Raw genomic sequence first — 17,876 nt, 5'->3', positions numbered from 1 at the left:
GGGGTTCAAGTTGTTGCCAAATACTTTGTCCTCTGACCCCTGTACTCCCTCCCTCTGCATATAATGTCAAATATGCTGATTTAGTCACCAATGTTTGCATGTATTCCTACGTGGATTTGCTGAGTCTGAAAAACACACATTTTGATAAATGTAATTTTAAAAGTAAAAATACAACCACAATGTACCGCACTGAGACATAACAGTTGGCCTTGGGTTCGCGGTCAATACCTTGACAACTGTTGAGACACACATGATATCAATGGTGCGTTTGCCCTGCAACCACACTTAAAACATTTATAACATGTTGGGCAGACTGCTGAGTAAGATACACTCGTATGTAGACATGTACTGTTGCTATACTAAATGTGTCTTCACAGCCAGTCGTTTATATTAACTTGTGTTATGATACAAATGAAATTAAGTGAAACTGACACGTCCACTTTACCACAGTAAATACTGATAATCCGGAAAGAATGTAGAGCGGCTTTAGGAATGCCAGGAATGTAGCCGTGCTACAAAAGGACACTGTTCTGTTTAATTTCAATTTGCAACAACGCTACCCCCCAGTGGTTCAAATAAAAACAGCAAGTAAAGCTCTGGATTATTTATTTCAATCAATCTGCAGCAGAAAGAGAAACATGTCTCTTTCAGTCTCAGCAATCACTGTGTAGGCCTATATACACGTGAAGTATGTCTAGTTGTTCATAACCTGTACAAAAAAAAAAATAGAACATGGGTATTAAATGAAAGAAATGTGGAAAAGTACACTGGTGCACAATGCTGAACAGAACACAGCAATATATGTTTTTATTTCACAGCTAAACAAACAATATATTTTTTTTTTGTTTAGCTGTGAAATAAAAACATACGTGAACAGATTTTGACATTGATATTGACATTGAATGAATCAGCCATCCAATCAGCTTACTGAATTTATCCAGTCCAGGTAGGAGGAGACGCGGGTGAAGACGGTGGGTTTGGAGTACTGATTGCACTCTCCAGCCGGGCCGTAGCTGACCACACCGTGGAGCCTCCATACCCCGTCTATTTCGCAGTTCAGAGGGCCGCCAGAGTCCCCCTGATCAGGCCATATAATATGTACATATCAACACAAGGTACAGATAGAGGTTTGGAAAAAGTCCCATTAGACCGAGATCTTACTACAGTCAACATTTGAATTCCTCACAATCTCCAAATCACAGTATACGTATCCAGTGACCAACTCAGAATTAATGCTGTTATTGAAGTTGATCATCCATATGCATTATAAATTTATTTATTTTAAAAAATGTAGGAAACTTAGTCCACCACTTGCCTTATTCTATAATGTAATGCTCCAGAAAAGTGTCTGTAATACCTGCCGGCAATCGGGTGTCCCCCTTAGTGCTCCCCATTCGTAGTGCTCCAGTATAATGAAGTAAAGACCTGTGGCAGCTCCTCAGCTGGCCGCTGGGTGGTGCCAGCGGGCGGATTTAAGTGAGCACATGGTGAGGCTACGAGCGCGAAGGTTTTTTGTCATCGTTTCTTAAAATAAATTTACTTAAAAGGTGTTAAATCCTATGTTTTGCCTCGAAAGGACTCGGAACAGAAACTACTTCACGAGAAGGGGAATCCCGCTGCGAGTTGTGTGATAAATAATAATTTGTGTCTAAATTATAACATTTGGATTGACGACCATTTGCAACATTGCCACCCCTGGAATAAGTCCTTACCAGTAACCGGGTATTCAATGGCAATAAAAGAAGGCATGGGAAGAAAAAATAAATACTCCTACGTCACTTCCTTGGCTCCGTGGGAATACATGTGTGCAATTTGAATGATGAATAATGGACATGGTAGGATTTTAAAATACATTATTAGTGACAATTGGATCGGACAAATCTTTTCAGAGACCCCATAAATGTTGCTGTTACATAGGGGGTCATAAGTGGTCAATCAAGTGGTCTCAGACCCCCCCGAGAACCTCTTTTTGCACCCTGGTCGAGATTGACTTTGTTGTGCATTTGATCAATAAATCACTGGGATTATAGTTAGATTTGACATGAGCCTTCCCTCCCCAGGTAGTACCTGGCACCCAGAGATGACGCCATCCCCCCCAGCACAGATCATGGTCTTCAGGGCATTACTGCCCCACCACTCCCAGGTGGAGCAGACAGAGTGCTCCACCACCTGGATGGGAGACTGCTGGAGCACGTCTGGGGCAGCTGAGGGAACTGGGGACAAGGATGAGAGGGTCAAGCATTGGGACTGTAGGTGAAGGCACAGTGAAGGATGAGAGGGTCAAGCATTGGGACTGTAGGTGAAGGCACGGTGAAGGATGAGAGGGTCAAGCATTGGGACTGTAGGTGAAGGCACAGTGAAGGATGAGAGGGTCAAGCATTGGGACTGTAGGTGAAGGCACAGTGAAGGATGAGAGGGTCAAGCATTGGGACTGTAGGTGAAGGCACAGTGAACGATGCGCTGACTATAATTTCAAAGGATACTTTGAGTGTGTGAAAAGGAAAATTGTGGGTGTGGATGCATGCGTACGTGTGTACACGTGCACGTGTGTGAGTGAGTGAGTTTGCGCATAAGTGTGGGTGTGTATGTGTTTGAATACGCTTGTGTGTGTGTGTGAGCATATAAATGTGACTGTGTGTGTGTGTGTGTGTGTGTGTGTGTGTGTGTGTGTGTGTGTGTGTGTGTGTGTGTGTGTGTGTGTGTGTGTGTGTGTGTGTGCGCGCGTGCGTTTGCATAAGCTTGTGTGTGCATACGTGTACGTATGTGAATGGGACTTTGACTACATGTGTCTGCATAAGCTTGCGTGTGCATCTGTGCATGAGTCCGTGTGTGTGCGTCGGTGTTTGTACAGGATTGGATGAGCCCCCAGCCGGTGATGTAGCAGGTGAAGCCGTGAGGCAGCATCTGGTGAGGAGAGGGCAGGTTGACCAGCTCCACGGAGGCACTGCTGTACGCCGGAGTGGCCAGCTTCAGCAGGGCGATATCGTATCTAACACCGGGGCAAAAAGCAAAACCCAGCAAAATTCTGACTTTCCATCCATCTTCAAATTCTAAAGGATCTTCTGTGGGAGACCAAACGTGAGTGTGTGTGTTTTGGTTTTGTTTTGGTTGTGTGGTGTTTATTGTGGTTTCAGTGCTAAATAGGTCCAACAGACACTAGTATGAGAATTATGAGAATCTGAGTATGATGAATATTATCATAGCAGACACACCACAACCTTTATTAGTATGAGGCATAATTTGTGAATGAATTGAACATGGTCTGATAATTTGTTAGTTCGTGACTAAAGCGTTGTTTGGTTTCACCCCTTGGCCAGGTCTTGGTTCCAGTCGGGATGCACCGTGATTCGCTCCACCCCAATGATCTGCTCCGTGCCGCCGTACTCGTAGATGTTATGTTCTCCAGCGACCACACGGTACAGAGTGGCGTCCAGGCTGGTTCATACCAGGAAAGACCAAACCAAACCGAGACATAACAAAGCAAAGGTGAATCTCGTAAAAACTAAAAAGTGAAGGAAGATTGATATTATTCATCCATTTTATGATATAATATAGCACAAAGTAAGAAACCTAAGATCACTTGGTATAATACGAACTCTTCAAAAACACAATGCATGCACAAAGGATGTTTTATCAGTCATATAGCAGTTTTTCTAAAACATGAGCCTCACCTTGAAATGCAATGAGCCGCGGTCACGACGTATGAGGCGCCGATGAGAGAGCCTCCACAGATGTGGTAGTGGTAGCCGTCATCATAGATGTTCTCCTGGAGAGAAATCTGGCAGGAGAGACAAGGGCATGTGTGGTCATTGTGTCATGCTGATACTTCTGGCACACTAAATTCATGAAACTGTCCATTGGAGATAACACACAATCACAAGACTTATTCAAATGTAGGTTGCCCGTACAAAACCCAAGTATAGGTAAACAATAAACAGGTCACTTGGTGGTAGATAAATTTGAAATTTTTAATCTGCCCAAATTACACAACACGCATGCCTCAACACATACCCAGAGGACCTGAGTGCTGGGACTACTCTCTTTACCCGAGTGCTGGGACTACTCTCTTTACCTGAGTGCTGGGACTACTCTCCTTACCTGCCATTTCCAGTAGTTTGGCGGTGCATCATAGCCGCCGATGACCCGCTCATTGTGCGCGTTGGGGTCGAACGGCACCTTGGCAAACGTCAACCCTGTACACAGTGGATTCAATTTGATTCAAGGCAATACAATTTAGGAGATTAAGCAAGAGGCCTCAGATTGCTCAATGACATGCAGAATAAATTCACAAAATCTCGCTTTAGATTAAAGGGTCGGCTCTAACAGACTTTAAAAAAAAATAGAAACATTAATAGGCATTAAATATAACACTAAAGAGGAAGGATTAACCTGTGAGCCTACCAATGAGAGCAACCAGGACCACAAGTCGCATCATCGTGGTAGAAAGTGATCAGGGGGTGATGCCGTGTCCCTTTTATAAGACTGTCCGATAGCATAACCTAACCAATCATGAAGGCCGACAGCATTTCAGTAGCTGGCACATGCAAATAAAATGGATGTTTTACTTGTTCAGCCCTCCCCCAAAACACATCCAACAAGGAAACTATTTTTGAAATTAGTCTAATGCAGGACATAGCTCGTTAATGGTTGAGTTCAACTAACGGGTTACCAAATATACTTAGTTTATATTTTAATGTTTCATTTAATCTGATGTCAAGTTACTTTGGCAGGTTTTTAGAAATGTCATGGTAACATATAATCTTTCTGCTGGGAATTAACAGATGTGTTGGGTCGAGACCAAGGTCAGGTTTTTAGCAAATAAGTGATTAAAAAAAAGAAATGTTCCATACAACTTGTGAAATCACACTTTGACGCTCGGGAATATTTGTGCAGTATGAACGACTATTTGGTATGTAGAAATTTAATAAAGAAAAACGGTAGTGTAAACAATAAGACTTGTCATTTAGACTTTTTGCTAAGTATTTGGAAGGATAGACTTATCCATTATAATGGATTTCAGTAAAGACTTTAGGTTGGAAGGATGACGTGCAGCTACAGCATGGTGCTTGCAGCTTTTTAAAAGTCACCATTCAATTGTTAATATTTTAGTCAAGAGCCAGAAGGAAAACCAAGTTTACAAACGCATTACCCTAAAACCCCCCCAAAAAATATTTCAAAATAAATTAACAAATATAAATGCCATCTTTTCATCAACGCCATTTATTAAGAAATTGGTCCATTTAGAAGCACTTCCTGTGTACAATGCTGGGCCCAGACTCGTCATACTCCTGCTTGCTGATCCACATCATCTGGAAAGTGGAGAGGGAGGCCAGGATGGAGCCGCCAATCCACACCGAGTACTTCCTCTCCGGGGGGGCGATGATCTTGATCTTCATGGTGCTGGGGGCCAGGGAGGTGATCTCCTTCTGCATGCGGTCGGCGATACCGTGGAACATGGTGGTGCCGCCGGACAGCACGGTGTTGGCGTAGAGGTCCTTTCGGATGTCCACGTCGCACTTCATGATGCCGTTGAAGGTGGTCTCGTGGATACCGGAGGACTCCATGCCCAGGTAGGAGGGCTGGAAGAGGGCCTCGGGACAACGGAAGCGCTCGTTGCCAATGGTGATGACCTGGCCGTCGGGAAGCTCGTAGCTCTTCTCCAGGGAAGAGGAGGTGGCGAAGGTGTTCATCTCAATCTCAAAGTCCAGGGCCACAAAGCACAGCTTCTCCTTGACGTCACGCACGATCTCACGCTCCGCTGTGGCCGGGATAGAAGCACAGGATTACCCAGCAGACCATTCCCTGGCTGGAGGACATTTTCCATACTAGTTTGGTTGTTTATGAATCTACAAATTGTTGTACAGTGAACTGAGTTATTAGATTGTTAAGGAGAAACTTTGTAATGCTGAAACCAGGCTCAAATAACAGAAAGAACTGAATGAATTAAATAAACTTAATTTAACAAGAGCAGATTACCAGAAAATCCTATGATGTGTATCTCTAATCCATAGTCGAGCGTTGCATGAGTGTGGATGCAAACAGAAGAAGCCACATAGTAACGGGTCTGCTTGTGGAGAATAGAGACAAGACTAATGTGGCAGAACCTTTAGACTGCAGGGATAGCCTGCTCAGCTGAACCACACAACGTACGCCCCCAGTTCCACTTACTAGTCTCTACAATCATCAGGTAACAACATTTAGAGAGGGCCGTCACAGTAGCTACATTACAGTCTGACTGTATAGTCGACCATTACCAAACCATACTCGACCATAGTATGGTTTGGACGCCCTACCTGTGGTGGTGAAGCTGTAGCCTCGCTCCGTCAGAATCTTCATGAGGTAGTCTGTGAGGTCCCGTCCGGCCAGGTCCAGCCTGAGGATGGCGTGGGGCAGGGCGTAGCCTTCGTAGATGGGCACCGTGTGAGTTACTCCATCCCCGGAGTCCATGACGATACCGGTGGTTCGACCGGAGGCGTAAAGCGACAAAACTGCCTGGATGGCCACGTACATGCAAGGGGCGTTGAAGGTCTCAAACATGATCTGGGTCATCTTCTCCCGGTTGGCTTTGGGGTTGAGGGGGGCCTCTGTGAGCAGGACGGGTTGCTCCTCCGGGGCCACACGCAGCTCGTTGTAGAACGTGTGGTGCCAGATCTTCTCCATGTCGTCCCAGTTGGTGACGATGCCGTGCTCGATGGGATACTTGAGTGTCAAGATGCCCCTCTTGCTCTGGGCCTCGTCGCCAACGTAGCTGTCCTTCTGGCCCATGCCGACCATCACACCCTGATGTCTGGGACGGCCCACGATGGAGGGGAACACAGCACGGGGCGCATCGTCACCAGCGAATCCAGCTTTGCACATTCCAGAGCCATTGTCAACAACCAGGGCTACGATATTTTCCTCCATTTCTATGTTGAGTTGAGGGAATAGGCTTGGTGGCTTAGGAAGATGGTTTACAACAGGTTAGTGCAATACAAGCAACAAGAAACCACTGTGATTCTGCCAGGTAAATCTTTCAAAGTAAGGCAAAACTGTTGCCTTTGTTACATGATTTAAACATTGACAATACATATTGTAGTTTGATAAAAGGCACCTATTTCTACGGAGCCCCTCTGGTGACATCTGGGGGAAAAATATATATCTGTTTGCCCGACTTAGTGATCTGTTTGCATGACTTGATAATCTGTGGCCACAATTTAATAAATTAAGGGAACGAGATAACTAATTTGTGGCCACAGTTTAATAATTTGTGGGAACAAGATAATTATTTTGTGGCCACAGTTTAATAATTCGTGGGAACGAGATACTTATGTTGTGTTTTATGTTTTGGTTGTCTATTGTTGCAGCATGGGTTAGACGCATGTCGTTCCATTTTAACCTCGGAATGAATTACAATAACATTCTAAAGTCACTTGCTGTTAGGCAAGGGGTCATAATAAGTAAGAGGCACTTAATTAGGCTGCTAAAAATGCACGGGTACAGCCGAAGACAATATGATGACCTCGGTGACGTGATAGAGGATGGACCTCGTTTTGACAGCTACACCAGCACCAGGTGTCGGGGCGGACCTTAGAAGCCACCGAACTCCTCTAGGCCTCCATAAAGTAGCCTCCAATGACATGTGGATCACTGCTGGTGTATGCCGCTTTAAGCCAAATTATTTTACGGGAAAAGCTGTCTATGCAACCATTGATGCAGATTCCATATGGTTTTCATTTATCATATGAATCGGTATGCCAGATATAATTATCATTTGCAAGGATGCCAAATGATAATTAATAATTTCATGCATTTGCTGTACATCCATCTGTATCCATGCAGGTTTCCATTTCCCTTCAGCTGTTGCATGATAAAGTCTATCTCGTCACCGAGGTCATCATATTGTCTTCGGCTGTACCCGTGCATTTTTAGCAGCCTAATTAAGTGCCTCTTACTTATAATAACTCCTTGCCTAACAGCAAGTGACTTTAGCATGTCATTGTAATTCATTCCGAGGTTAAAATAGAACGATATCTCTTATATCTTGTCCATAGCCGACATGCGTCTAACCCCTGCTGCGACAATAGACAACACAGCCACACTCGAATTATTGAACAGTGGCCACAAAATAATTATCTTGTTCCTTCAAATTATTAAACTGTGGCCACAAATTAATTATCTTGTTCCCACAAATTATTAAACTGTGGCCACAAATTAATTATCTTGTTCCCACAAATTATTAAACTGTGGCCACAAATTAATTATCTCGTTCCCGCAATTTATTAAATTGTGGCCACAGATTATCAAGTCATGCAAACAGATCACTAAGTCGGGCAAACAGATATATATTTTTTTCCCATATGTCACCAGAGGGGCTCCGTATATTTCATACTGATATTTCAGAAACTATCATACTTAGCTCTACGCAGGCTTGGTCCTCTGGCAAAACGCTTATGAGCAGGAGTCAAGACAGCTGATTATATCTGTAGTAATTGGGAGATACCAACTTCTGATTATGCGTAGGGGTTCCAGCCATAAGATATATTGTCCTAAAATATGTTGAAGTCCATTTAAAAAGTGGTTATTTTGAGACCTTACTGTTTAACTGGGTCAAGACACATTAGTCTTGGCAGCACTTGATGCTTTTGTCTCTCTAGACAAGGCCTTATTGAACCAATGTGTCTTGTGTGCCATACCAAACCCATCACTCACACTATTGTTAACAGCTTTTTTCGAGTGAGTCATATGTAAAATGAATGTTCAAAGTCGTTGGTCTCTTTTGGCACTAACTTACTAGGTGTTTACCTTTGCAGAGTATTGTTAGTTTCTCCCCCCAAAATGTTATGGCACCTACTCGATAGTGGCAGAGCCCCAAAAAGTTTTTATTTATACAATTTAGTTACTAAAGAATGCCACATATTGTGTTATATTGGCCGAAAAAATGTGACGATAGTAAATAATATAATAAAATTGCAAATAAAGTAGTGGTAATGCACCTGTTCAGGACAGATAATCAAACGTGGAGTGGTCGATTGAGTCAGGTTTCGTCGTCGTTTATTATAAATTTGACTGGATAATATTTCATCGCAATTAAATGTGATTGTATTTTTGTTAACACGTGTAACTACGTGTGTTTATTTGTATCGCTGGGCAAAAACTCGAGGTATCGGTCATCTTTATTTATTAGTTTGGTCTCTACGTGGTTTCCTCCTGTCAGTCCGCTTGTAGCTGATAGCCACCATTAGCCCCAGTCTATCCCAGTCTGGCCAGTAATGGCCCTACATCCTCTCTCCGTAACACACAGGTCGTAAGGTTTAGCGCAGTGTTTGTTTGCTATGGGGTTGACACAGAGTTCCTTTCTGTCGGACGGGGGCAGTAATAGTGGATACCATGTACACGGGGTACGTTGTGTTGCGTTTATTTCATCCGGTAGGAAGTCACCGAGCCAAGGCTTTTCCATCATTCATGTCACGTGTCCTGGAAAAATAAAGTGTTTAGTACCAAGTCGTAGAAGTCCCTAAGACTTATGTACGTAACCGAGCCTGTAATGTAGACCTTTTGAATCGTTTAATGGTAGTGATTCGTCTGGACTCCTTTCACGTAGTTTGAGTAACGTGATGAGGTGGCCCTCAGTTCATATCCGGGCCGAGCGTGTAACACGCTCATATTCCTCCATCGACAACCTATTGGCTCACGATGTAAACAAACGACGTGCCTTCATCGTACGCAATAGCATATATGGTCCTAAAACCAACGCTTCCAGGTCAAACCATGAGCACGATGAGATGAGCTTCTGCGGTTGCAGTCCTTTTTGCTGACTGTATTACGTTACTCTGACCAATGTGACCATAGGGTGGCGACAGACTCAACAACTGAACAGTGATATTTTGGTTTCGCATTTCAGGTACAAGAGAACTCTCCTGCTCATTTGGCCGGAGTGGATCCCTTTTTTGATTTTATTCTCTCGATAGGAAATACCCGTCTTGTGAGTAAACCATATCCAATTCTAAATTGTTTCTGCTGTCGAAAAATGATCCTGTTAAGAAACTGAAAAACTCATTTATATTTGTGTCCCTTATATCACCAGAATAAAGAGAGTGACTTATTGAAAGACCTTCTGAAAGCCAATGTGGAGAAACCAGTCAAGTTGGAGCTGTACAGCATGAAGACCCAGAGGGTGCGGGAGCTGGAGGTGGTTCCCAACAACATGTGGGGGGGGCAGGGTCTGCTGGGGGCCAGTGTGCGCTTCTGCAGTTTTGAGGGGGCCAACGAGAACGTCTGGCATATCTTGGTAAGGCACACAAAGACATCCTTAAAACAGACCTAATATTATAATGACAGAAACATGAAGTAACGCCTACTGCTGACGACCTGTGAAAGTTGTGGTCTTTGACCCCCAGCCAAAGGGACTGAGTTTGATTGAATGTTTACCGTCTGCCTCTGGGCATGATTGAGCAGATTGCCTCATCCCTGCTCATTACTGACTCTGTCTCTGCCCCCCCCCGTTCAGGATGTAGAGGAGCGTTCTCCGGCCTCCTTGGCCGGCCTTCAGGCCTTTCACGACTACATCGTGGGAGCCGACCAGGTGTTGCAGGAAGTAGGTATTTGTTTCTTTATCCGTCTATCAAATGTTAATCTATCTGCCAACTTTACAAATTGAGGCAAACAGGAACAAGAGTTTTGATGCACAAGTTATCGGCCAAACTTGTGCGCATTCAAATCTAATGTGATGTACGATTGAAAGATTTTAATACAGTTCAGTTATTTTTATAAATACGATTCCTTTGTTTCACGGTCTTAAAAGGTGAAATAAAGAGCAACAAAAACAAGTGTGTGTGTGTGTGTGTGTGTGTGTGTGTGTGTGTGTGTGTGTGTGTGTGTGTGTGTGTGTGTGTGTGTGTGTGTGTGTGTGTGTGTGTGTGTGTGTGTGTGTGGGGAAGTCTGAGGATTTCTTCTCCATGGTCGAGGCTACTGAGGGGAAGCCTCTGAAGCTGCTGGTGTACAACTCCCAGAGTGACCGCTGTCGCGAGGTGGTGGTCACGCCCAACGGAGCCTGGGGGGGGGAGGGGAGGTAGGGCGCCACCCCACCCCTAAAACACACACTCACAAAGAGCCTTTCATTTCATCCATGAGGTTTCCCCATCACTGTATTGCGGCGGGAATCAGAAACATTTCAGTATTTCAAGGGGTCAGGATAGAAGAAAAATATTGTTTTCAATGGATTTGAATTTTGAATCCCAGTCAAAGGTACTGGGTTCGATCCCCATTGTCCTCTCATCCAGATGATGGGTAACCCTTACCTGATCCATCATTTACATATATCTGTTGACATTAATTAACATTAGTTTATGCATTGATGGCTATTAATTAACCATAAACCGTTGACGAATGGTCTCGTTGTCATTGAATGATGGTATTCTTGTTAACTAAGGTAATGGTGTTTATGATTTAAAATGGTTTAATATAATTTTATAGGTTTATTTAGTAAATTGGGTTTGGGTTTATCCTTATCCTTACCATAACCCTATCCCTTATGCTAAAGCTATATAGAAATGGTCCTTACTGCATTAACTAATGCTTATTAATGCCTTAATAAAGCATCTGAAGCACCTAACCCTGCAAGCTCCTAATCTATTTTTTTCTTTGTGGTTTGCTTCCCTATTAGCCTAGGGTGTGGCATCGGCTACGGCTATTTGCACAGGATCCCGACTCACCCGCATCAGCAGACCGACGCCCAGAGCTCCCGGACGTCCCACCAGAGTGCTGCGCCCGAAGAGGACCACACGCCCACACACCAACAGGCAAGTAGCCCCGCCGCGGCCCCCAGACCGGCCCGCTGGGCTCCCCCCGACCTAGGGGGTGCGTACAGTGTGTGACGGCATGGCTGTGGTTGTTTGCTCTCAGGGCCCTCCTGCTGCCGCACACCACCATGCCGGGGAACAGGAGACCAGGGTGGATCTGAGAGGGGGGTCCGCCGGGGAGCCCGGCCCCGCGTCAGACACAGCGGCGGTCCCGCAGCTAGGTGAACACCACCTCCTCGGTCACCGTCGCTCTCACGCCGTCACAAGCAGAGTCAGAATCACTTTTACTACATCTATTGTACACAAGAGTAAGGTTCTTAAGGCTTGGTTCCTCAACAGCCACATCGCAGCAACAATACAAGATAAGGTCAATAAAGATAAGTAGAAACACAAATGTGTAAAAAGATGTGCAGCATAAATCACAATAATAAATAATAATGCAATAAAATAAAGTAAGTTATAATAAGAGAAACTAAGACAGTGTTAGTAATGAGGTATAGCAAGCATTCAAGTGTAGTGTTTCAATAGCTTCTATTCTTAATGTTGACATATAATACCACCAGGTGTGAGTGTGATTAGCCGTTAATCACACTCACACCTGGTGGTATAATATGTCACCATTAAGAATGGAAGCTATTGAAATCCGAACTGGGTTGGTAGGATATATGTTTTGGTGTTCATTAGTATAGTAAAACATGAATGGAGTGTACATAACACAATGATGTGTGTTCTCAATTCGCCCAAAACAATGTTCCCAAATCATTTTAAGAGTTCTGGGAGTGTTTTAAAGATGGCGATGGGAACCACATCCCAATCCTCAACCCATGATTCTTACCTTCCATCAGGCCTGGAGAAGCGGTTACCCAGACTGGACTCCATCTCGCTGGGCACGCCAGACGGCTCCAACCTCTCAGAGGCAGCCACCCCCGACCTGTCTGAGATGATCTCCACCATGGACGTGAGCGGCGTCTCCAGGCTGGCCAACTACGGCGACGACTCCAGAGAGGATCTGAGCCTGGGTAAGGACAGGTGGTCCCCCAGGAGACCGCAGGAAGGGGTCGCAGTGACATTAGGGGGACCACTACATGGTCGTCAAGACCTCTCGCGGATCACCTCGTATACAAGCGGTACAAAATAGATAAATACACATGTAGTGGTTGTGCAAAGCGTGCCAGTGCCCCCATATACACAACTATTACGAAAGAAGGCCATGAACAGGGGGAAACTGAGGAAAGAAAAGGTCAGCTTATGCTCCCAGTGTGCATCGTGCAAACATACAGTAAGGAAAAGAAAACATTACACTAGAAGAATAAGGTGGATTGCACAAAACGACACAATTCTTTTAAATAACAACGAGCCATTATGCTATATTAATTGAACATCATCTTGTAGATGTCATACATCTATATCTGAACTCACTGTTCAGATATAGATATAGATAAGTCCCTTTTAGGTAAAAGTGCATGTTTAATGACCTCACCAAAACGACTGTGTTTAATTAGGCCCAATGCCAGCCCCTGATGTCGATGATGAACGTGGCTGCTTGTCCCCAGACATGTCCACAGGTAGTCAAACAGTGCCCTCCTCCCCAGACAACCAAGAGGACTCGGCTGTCGTCATGGAGGAGGTGGAGGAGGAGGCGGGGGGGGATCTCGTAGACCTCCTGGTGGTTTCCGGCGATCAGACAACGGAGGACCTCTTCAGCCTCGATGTCGTCAAGGAGACGGCGGGTGACACCAGCCTTTCAGACGTTCAGAGTTTAGACGCAGAAACGCCATGCTCTGAGCGAGTGGACCCAGGCCCGCTGGGGAGTTAAGAGCACTTTTTCACCCACTATGCATTAGAAGGCTTTAGTAGCTGGCTTTAGCGCTTGGGCTCATAAAGCTACATGCTAACGTTAGCAACACTGGAACTAAACTATTTTATTATATTAACAAGGGTTTTATTGATATGAAGTTGCCTTTGCTGCATGCTAACTTGCACATTCAAACAAAAAAGTTTTGTTGGTTTATGGTCTGAAGTTCTGTTGATTCAGTTCACAATGAATGTATGCTAAGGGTTACCTTGAAGGATTAATGTATTGCTTTTTCTGGTCAGAACTGATTCTTTTTTAACTGTCACCAACAAGCCTCCGTAGTTGGGTACCTTTTTATGAAGCATTTGGTGCCTTCACCATCTTCACCATTTAATCACTGAAGGAAACATGATTGTATGTTTATGGAATGGATGGTTACATCCACGATCAGTTTTATGTTTTGTGAGTATAAAGTTTTATGTATGGGGTTTATTTTGCTGAAAATTAAGATGGCGGGAGAGTTTGCGTTTTTATTTTATCTGTAATAACAAATACAGTAGCCATATCTTTATGTTCATTCTGCACTTTTGATGAGAGCAATGTACCATTGGGATAATTTGTCTGTTTATATTCTTCCATTTAACTATGACTCGTAGTTAAGTTTATGTGATTGTAAAATAAGAGAAAAAGGGGAATTCTACTGGAGAAGTAAAATTGTTTTCAAAAATAGGTGAGCTCTTATTGTGGTTTAAAGTGCAACCATTCTCAAGTCCACTAAATACGTTTGTTATCGGAAGCGATGGTTACCATGGCATTTTTTTTTTCTGTTTTTACTTTTAATTAGAGTTGTCTCCGGTACTTGACTTGAAAAAGGTCAAAGCAATAGAACACAATTATAGGTATCAATAGGTGTCTGTATTGATGAGTCTATTGATCAGAAATTTGGTCATGAAGACGTGTGATCTCAGGCGTTACTCAAATCACTATTCAAAAACCTATTTTCTCCTGTGTGCTGCAATGTATGTTGAACTACGGGTTATATTCAGCATTCAGTTATTTTTCCTCAAAACTGCTTTGTCTTTATAGCCTGCTATTGGCCTACAGAATAAACATTGAAATCTCTTGAACACAAAATTCAATATTTTCATTAGTGTGCACTGAGGTATACATAGACTGCAACGTTTTCTGTAGTTTAAGAAAATGGAGACGTTTTGGGTGGTAGGAATAAGGAGTCCTGTGGACCATAGACTAGTCAATGCAATGGGGTGATCCTCTTAATACATCAAAATGTTAGGACAACGTTTCAGGAGACAACAAATAATGTCAAATTATTTAAATAAAATATTCTTTCAATCTGTAATATTCACAAACAACCATACATTTTCTTATTTCTGACGTCGATGATGACGATAAGTGATGACGTCGTCATATATGCCTTGAGAGTGCGCCAGGCGAGCGCAGCTTCCATCCAGCAGGGGGCAGCACATAGCCTCTTCAGAGCCCTGCCGCATATCTTTCTAATCGCCAAAGAAAAAGGACTCTTCCAAACGGAATCAAGTTTGGTTCTTGACCACGGTTTATTGACCCTCGGTTGCTTGTTTAGCAACTGAGACATCCCTTGTCCGTTCAGATAGTAACTGGACTGCATAAAAGGTGGACATAGCCTCTCAGATGAGAATATATGGTGTGCGTTAGTAGGCGTAGGCTTATTCCCTCTACATATATTTGTACGAGATGACACTTTTTAAAACCATCGACCTACATTATGGTTGGGAAAACCCTCGGAAACGGGCATTTCCAAACTTATCCATGGCAGCGAGGGGGTGGGGGACGTATAGTGCTGGGAAATAGATGTCAAAATCTATTTTCTTGATGAATATATTCGAGGAGGAGGGGGAATGACGGATAGGGAGGCTCAGACAGTAGCGTACATCATACATCATAAGGACAACAACAGTTGCGGTTCATGCCTTGAGAAGAGCAGAAGAGCCCCCACACGCTTCAATTATTCACAAGGGTACTCCTCAGATGGGGAGAGGAGGGAGGGGAGAAAGTCGAGGGAGGGATGTGCATTTCTGTCTTAATCCGTTTGTGGCGTGTCTTCTCAAGATGCACACACATACACCAACACAGTGATGCCCTTATCTGCCTGACAGCTGTTCCAAATATCAGGCTATGGTAGGGAGACATTTATGTATGGCAGCTGTTTCATGGTGCAGCAGGTTTTTGGCAAAGTAGACAATTCAACCCATGTATAAATACGTATTGTACAATTGACTTGTGGACCATGACTGTGGGTAGGAAGGGGAACTGGTAATATAACCATTATTTCTTCTTCTTCTTCTTCTTCTTCTTCTTCTTCTTCTTCTTCTTCTTCTTCTTCTTCTTCATCTTCATCATTTCCAGAGATGAACTAAGGTTCTGTTGACCTCCTTTGCTGCCACTGTCTATCCATTGCATTCCGTAGATCAGAAGAATGCTTTTTCGAATTATCTGAGGCACCTTTGCAACAAACCCTTAACGTTTGTGGGCGACGCCATTGTTTCATGCGATGCTTTCTAGATGACATCAAACAGGCCACACACCTCCCCTGTTCCTCCCTGACAGCCGTCGCTGCTGCCTCGGGAGGACCAGGGTGCGGGTTTGAAGGCAGAGCTGACAGAGCTGTAGGCGGGAGAAGAGAAACAGGAGAGAAAAAAAGGAAAACACAGGAGGGAAAGGAAGCAGCAGCTGTTGGCCAGGCGAGGTGAAGGGAAGAGACAGGGGAGGTCTCTCTCTCTCTCGCTCTCGCTCTCACTCTCTTTCTCTTTCTGTTGTCCTAGGGTGGGTGTGGCTTTCAGTCCACTTGTCAGCTCTGCTTGTCTTCAGCCAGTGGGAGGCAAAATGCATGTGCATTAGCGCGCTGTGCACTCCATGCAATATAGTATGCCTTTGCAGCGTGTCACACAGAGAGAGAGAGAGAGAGAGAGATGAAGGTTGAAGCGAGAGAGAGACCAAGAAAAGAGTGAGAGCGATCGAGTGCAAAACAGATAGAGAAAGCTAGAAAAGAGCGAGAGAGGCAGAACGGGAGAGTGGGGAGGACATGAGTGAGGATTTGTGTGATGGCAGATGGGAAGTGAAACCAATGCTGATTGATAAAATGACCTGCCCACCATGCTAGCCCATCGCAGCTCGTAACACGGCGAGGTCGGGGAGGGGTGGGGAACCCCCCCCGGGCGATGTGCACGTGCCCAGTGCACGTTATGTCACAGCCCTCACAACCGACGTGAGCAATTTACCCCGGGAGGCGCTGGGTGAATGGGGACGATGGAGGCTTCTCGTGACACACAAACGGGATGGCTCTGGGGTCATTGTTGTCCCACTGCACCATGCGGCTCCAGTGTTACGGCCCCACTGGCTTTAGGTTTGAAACGCACAATGTTACAAACAGCACACACACACACACACACACACACACACACACACACACACACACACTGCACGTGAGGAAACATATTCTCATTATTTATTTACTTAAAGTGTCTTGCATTGATCCAAAGCATCATTTCAACATTCAACAAATGGGGATGTCATGGAGGATCAGATAGAGGTTTAGGGCGTCTTGTTCAAGGATGTCTACAGGTAGGCTGCAGACATTGAACCAACAGCCTTTCACCAAAGAGTCAAACACCCTAACAACGACACTATCCTGCCCCTGGGTTGAACATAACAGACGCACCACTCCTCGCATATCCTGTTTGAATTCATCTTTATCTACGTTTGTTTGCCTTCCGTTGTTGTGTTGTTGTGTACCTTTGGATCATCTGCATCGATGGGCTGTGTGGGTTAGCAGCCCCGCCCATGAAGAGGAACTACACAACTCACTCACACAACACGGCCCCTCCAGCTCTCATTCATCCCCCTGATTCTTTCCTGTCTTCCCCCCAGTCAGAGGAAACACGTGGTGCTTCCTTTCTGCTCGGAAACACCACGGAGCACAGTTCAATCATCTTTCACCCTTTCAGTCATGTTCTTGAGACATCTCTTTGAAGATGGATATATTTGCTATTCTAGTATCTATTTTTACTATCTATTGTACAATTTTATAATTGAGCAGACACTTTATTATCCACAGTGACCTACGGGGAATTGAGGACATTTAGCCTTCAGGTAAACGGAGGGGTTTGACCTCATGTCGCCCGGGAGTCAAACACCCATGAACTAGACTCTCCTGACGTTATTCTACGTGCAATAGCCGAGTAGTTCTGCAAGCCTTGCGGCTTCCCTGGCTTACTGTCCCTAAAAGGCAAGGAGAAGAGGTGAGG

General features: G+C 44.5%; 3 protein-coding genes across 5 annotated transcripts; 1 reads left to right on the top strand and 2 right to left on the bottom strand.

Moving 5' to 3' along the window:
• Positions 1-601: 601 nt before the first annotated feature.
• Positions 602-4,476, bottom strand: LOC130377538 (chymotrypsin-like elastase family member 2A). The gene is made up of 8 exons (XM_056584697.1): positions 4,402-4,476; positions 4,099-4,193; positions 3,672-3,778; positions 3,307-3,435; positions 2,850-2,989; positions 2,068-2,213; positions 929-1,078; positions 602-709 (listed from the first exon to the last, which is right to left on the bottom strand). Exons 1-8 carry the CDS (start codon positions 4,433-4,435, stop codon positions 695-697), a joined length of 816 nt encoding a protein of 271 aa, XP_056440672.1. The 5' UTR covers positions 4,436-4,476; the 3' UTR covers positions 602-694.
• A 437-nt stretch (positions 4,477-4,913) lies between these two features.
• LOC130377537 (actin, cytoplasmic 1-like) lies at positions 4,914-8,474 on the bottom strand. The gene is made up of 3 exons (XM_056584696.1): positions 8,392-8,474; positions 6,294-6,936; positions 4,914-5,758 (listed from the first exon to the last, which is right to left on the bottom strand). Exons 2-3 carry the CDS (start codon positions 6,901-6,903, stop codon positions 5,241-5,243), a joined length of 1,128 nt encoding a protein of 375 aa, XP_056440671.1. The 5' UTR covers positions 6,904-6,936; positions 8,392-8,474; the 3' UTR covers positions 4,914-5,240.
• A 519-nt stretch (positions 8,475-8,993) lies between these two features.
• LOC130377535 (Golgi reassembly-stacking protein 1-like) lies at positions 8,994-14,965 on the top strand. 3 transcript variants are annotated; one of them, XM_056584692.1, is made up of 9 exons: positions 8,994-9,377; positions 9,881-9,961; positions 10,064-10,267; positions 10,487-10,573; positions 10,917-11,047; positions 11,642-11,773; positions 11,880-11,998; positions 12,623-12,796; positions 13,331-14,965. In XM_056584692.1, the coding sequence occupies exons 1-9, from the start codon at positions 9,312-9,314 to the stop codon at positions 13,591-13,593; spliced, it is 1,257 nt and encodes a 418-aa protein (XP_056440667.1). In that variant the 5' UTR covers positions 8,994-9,311; the 3' UTR covers positions 13,594-14,965. The 3 variants fall into 3 exon arrangements, with proteins under 3 accessions (XP_056440667.1, XP_056440668.1, XP_056440666.1); XM_056584693.1 differs by having other exon boundaries at positions 11,642-11,777; positions 11,881-11,998; positions 13,370-14,965; XM_056584691.1 differs by having other exon boundaries at positions 8,995-9,377; positions 11,642-11,777; positions 11,881-11,998.
• Positions 14,966-17,876: the final 2,911 nt, after the last annotated feature.

This window comes from Gadus chalcogrammus, chromosome 23 (genome assembly GCF_026213295.1).
Source record: "Gadus chalcogrammus isolate NIFS_2021 chromosome 23, NIFS_Gcha_1.0, whole genome shotgun sequence".
NCBI lineage: Eukaryota > Metazoa > Chordata > Actinopteri > Gadiformes > Gadidae > Gadus > Gadus chalcogrammus.
This window is presented reverse-complemented; position numbering and strand designations above follow the sequence as displayed.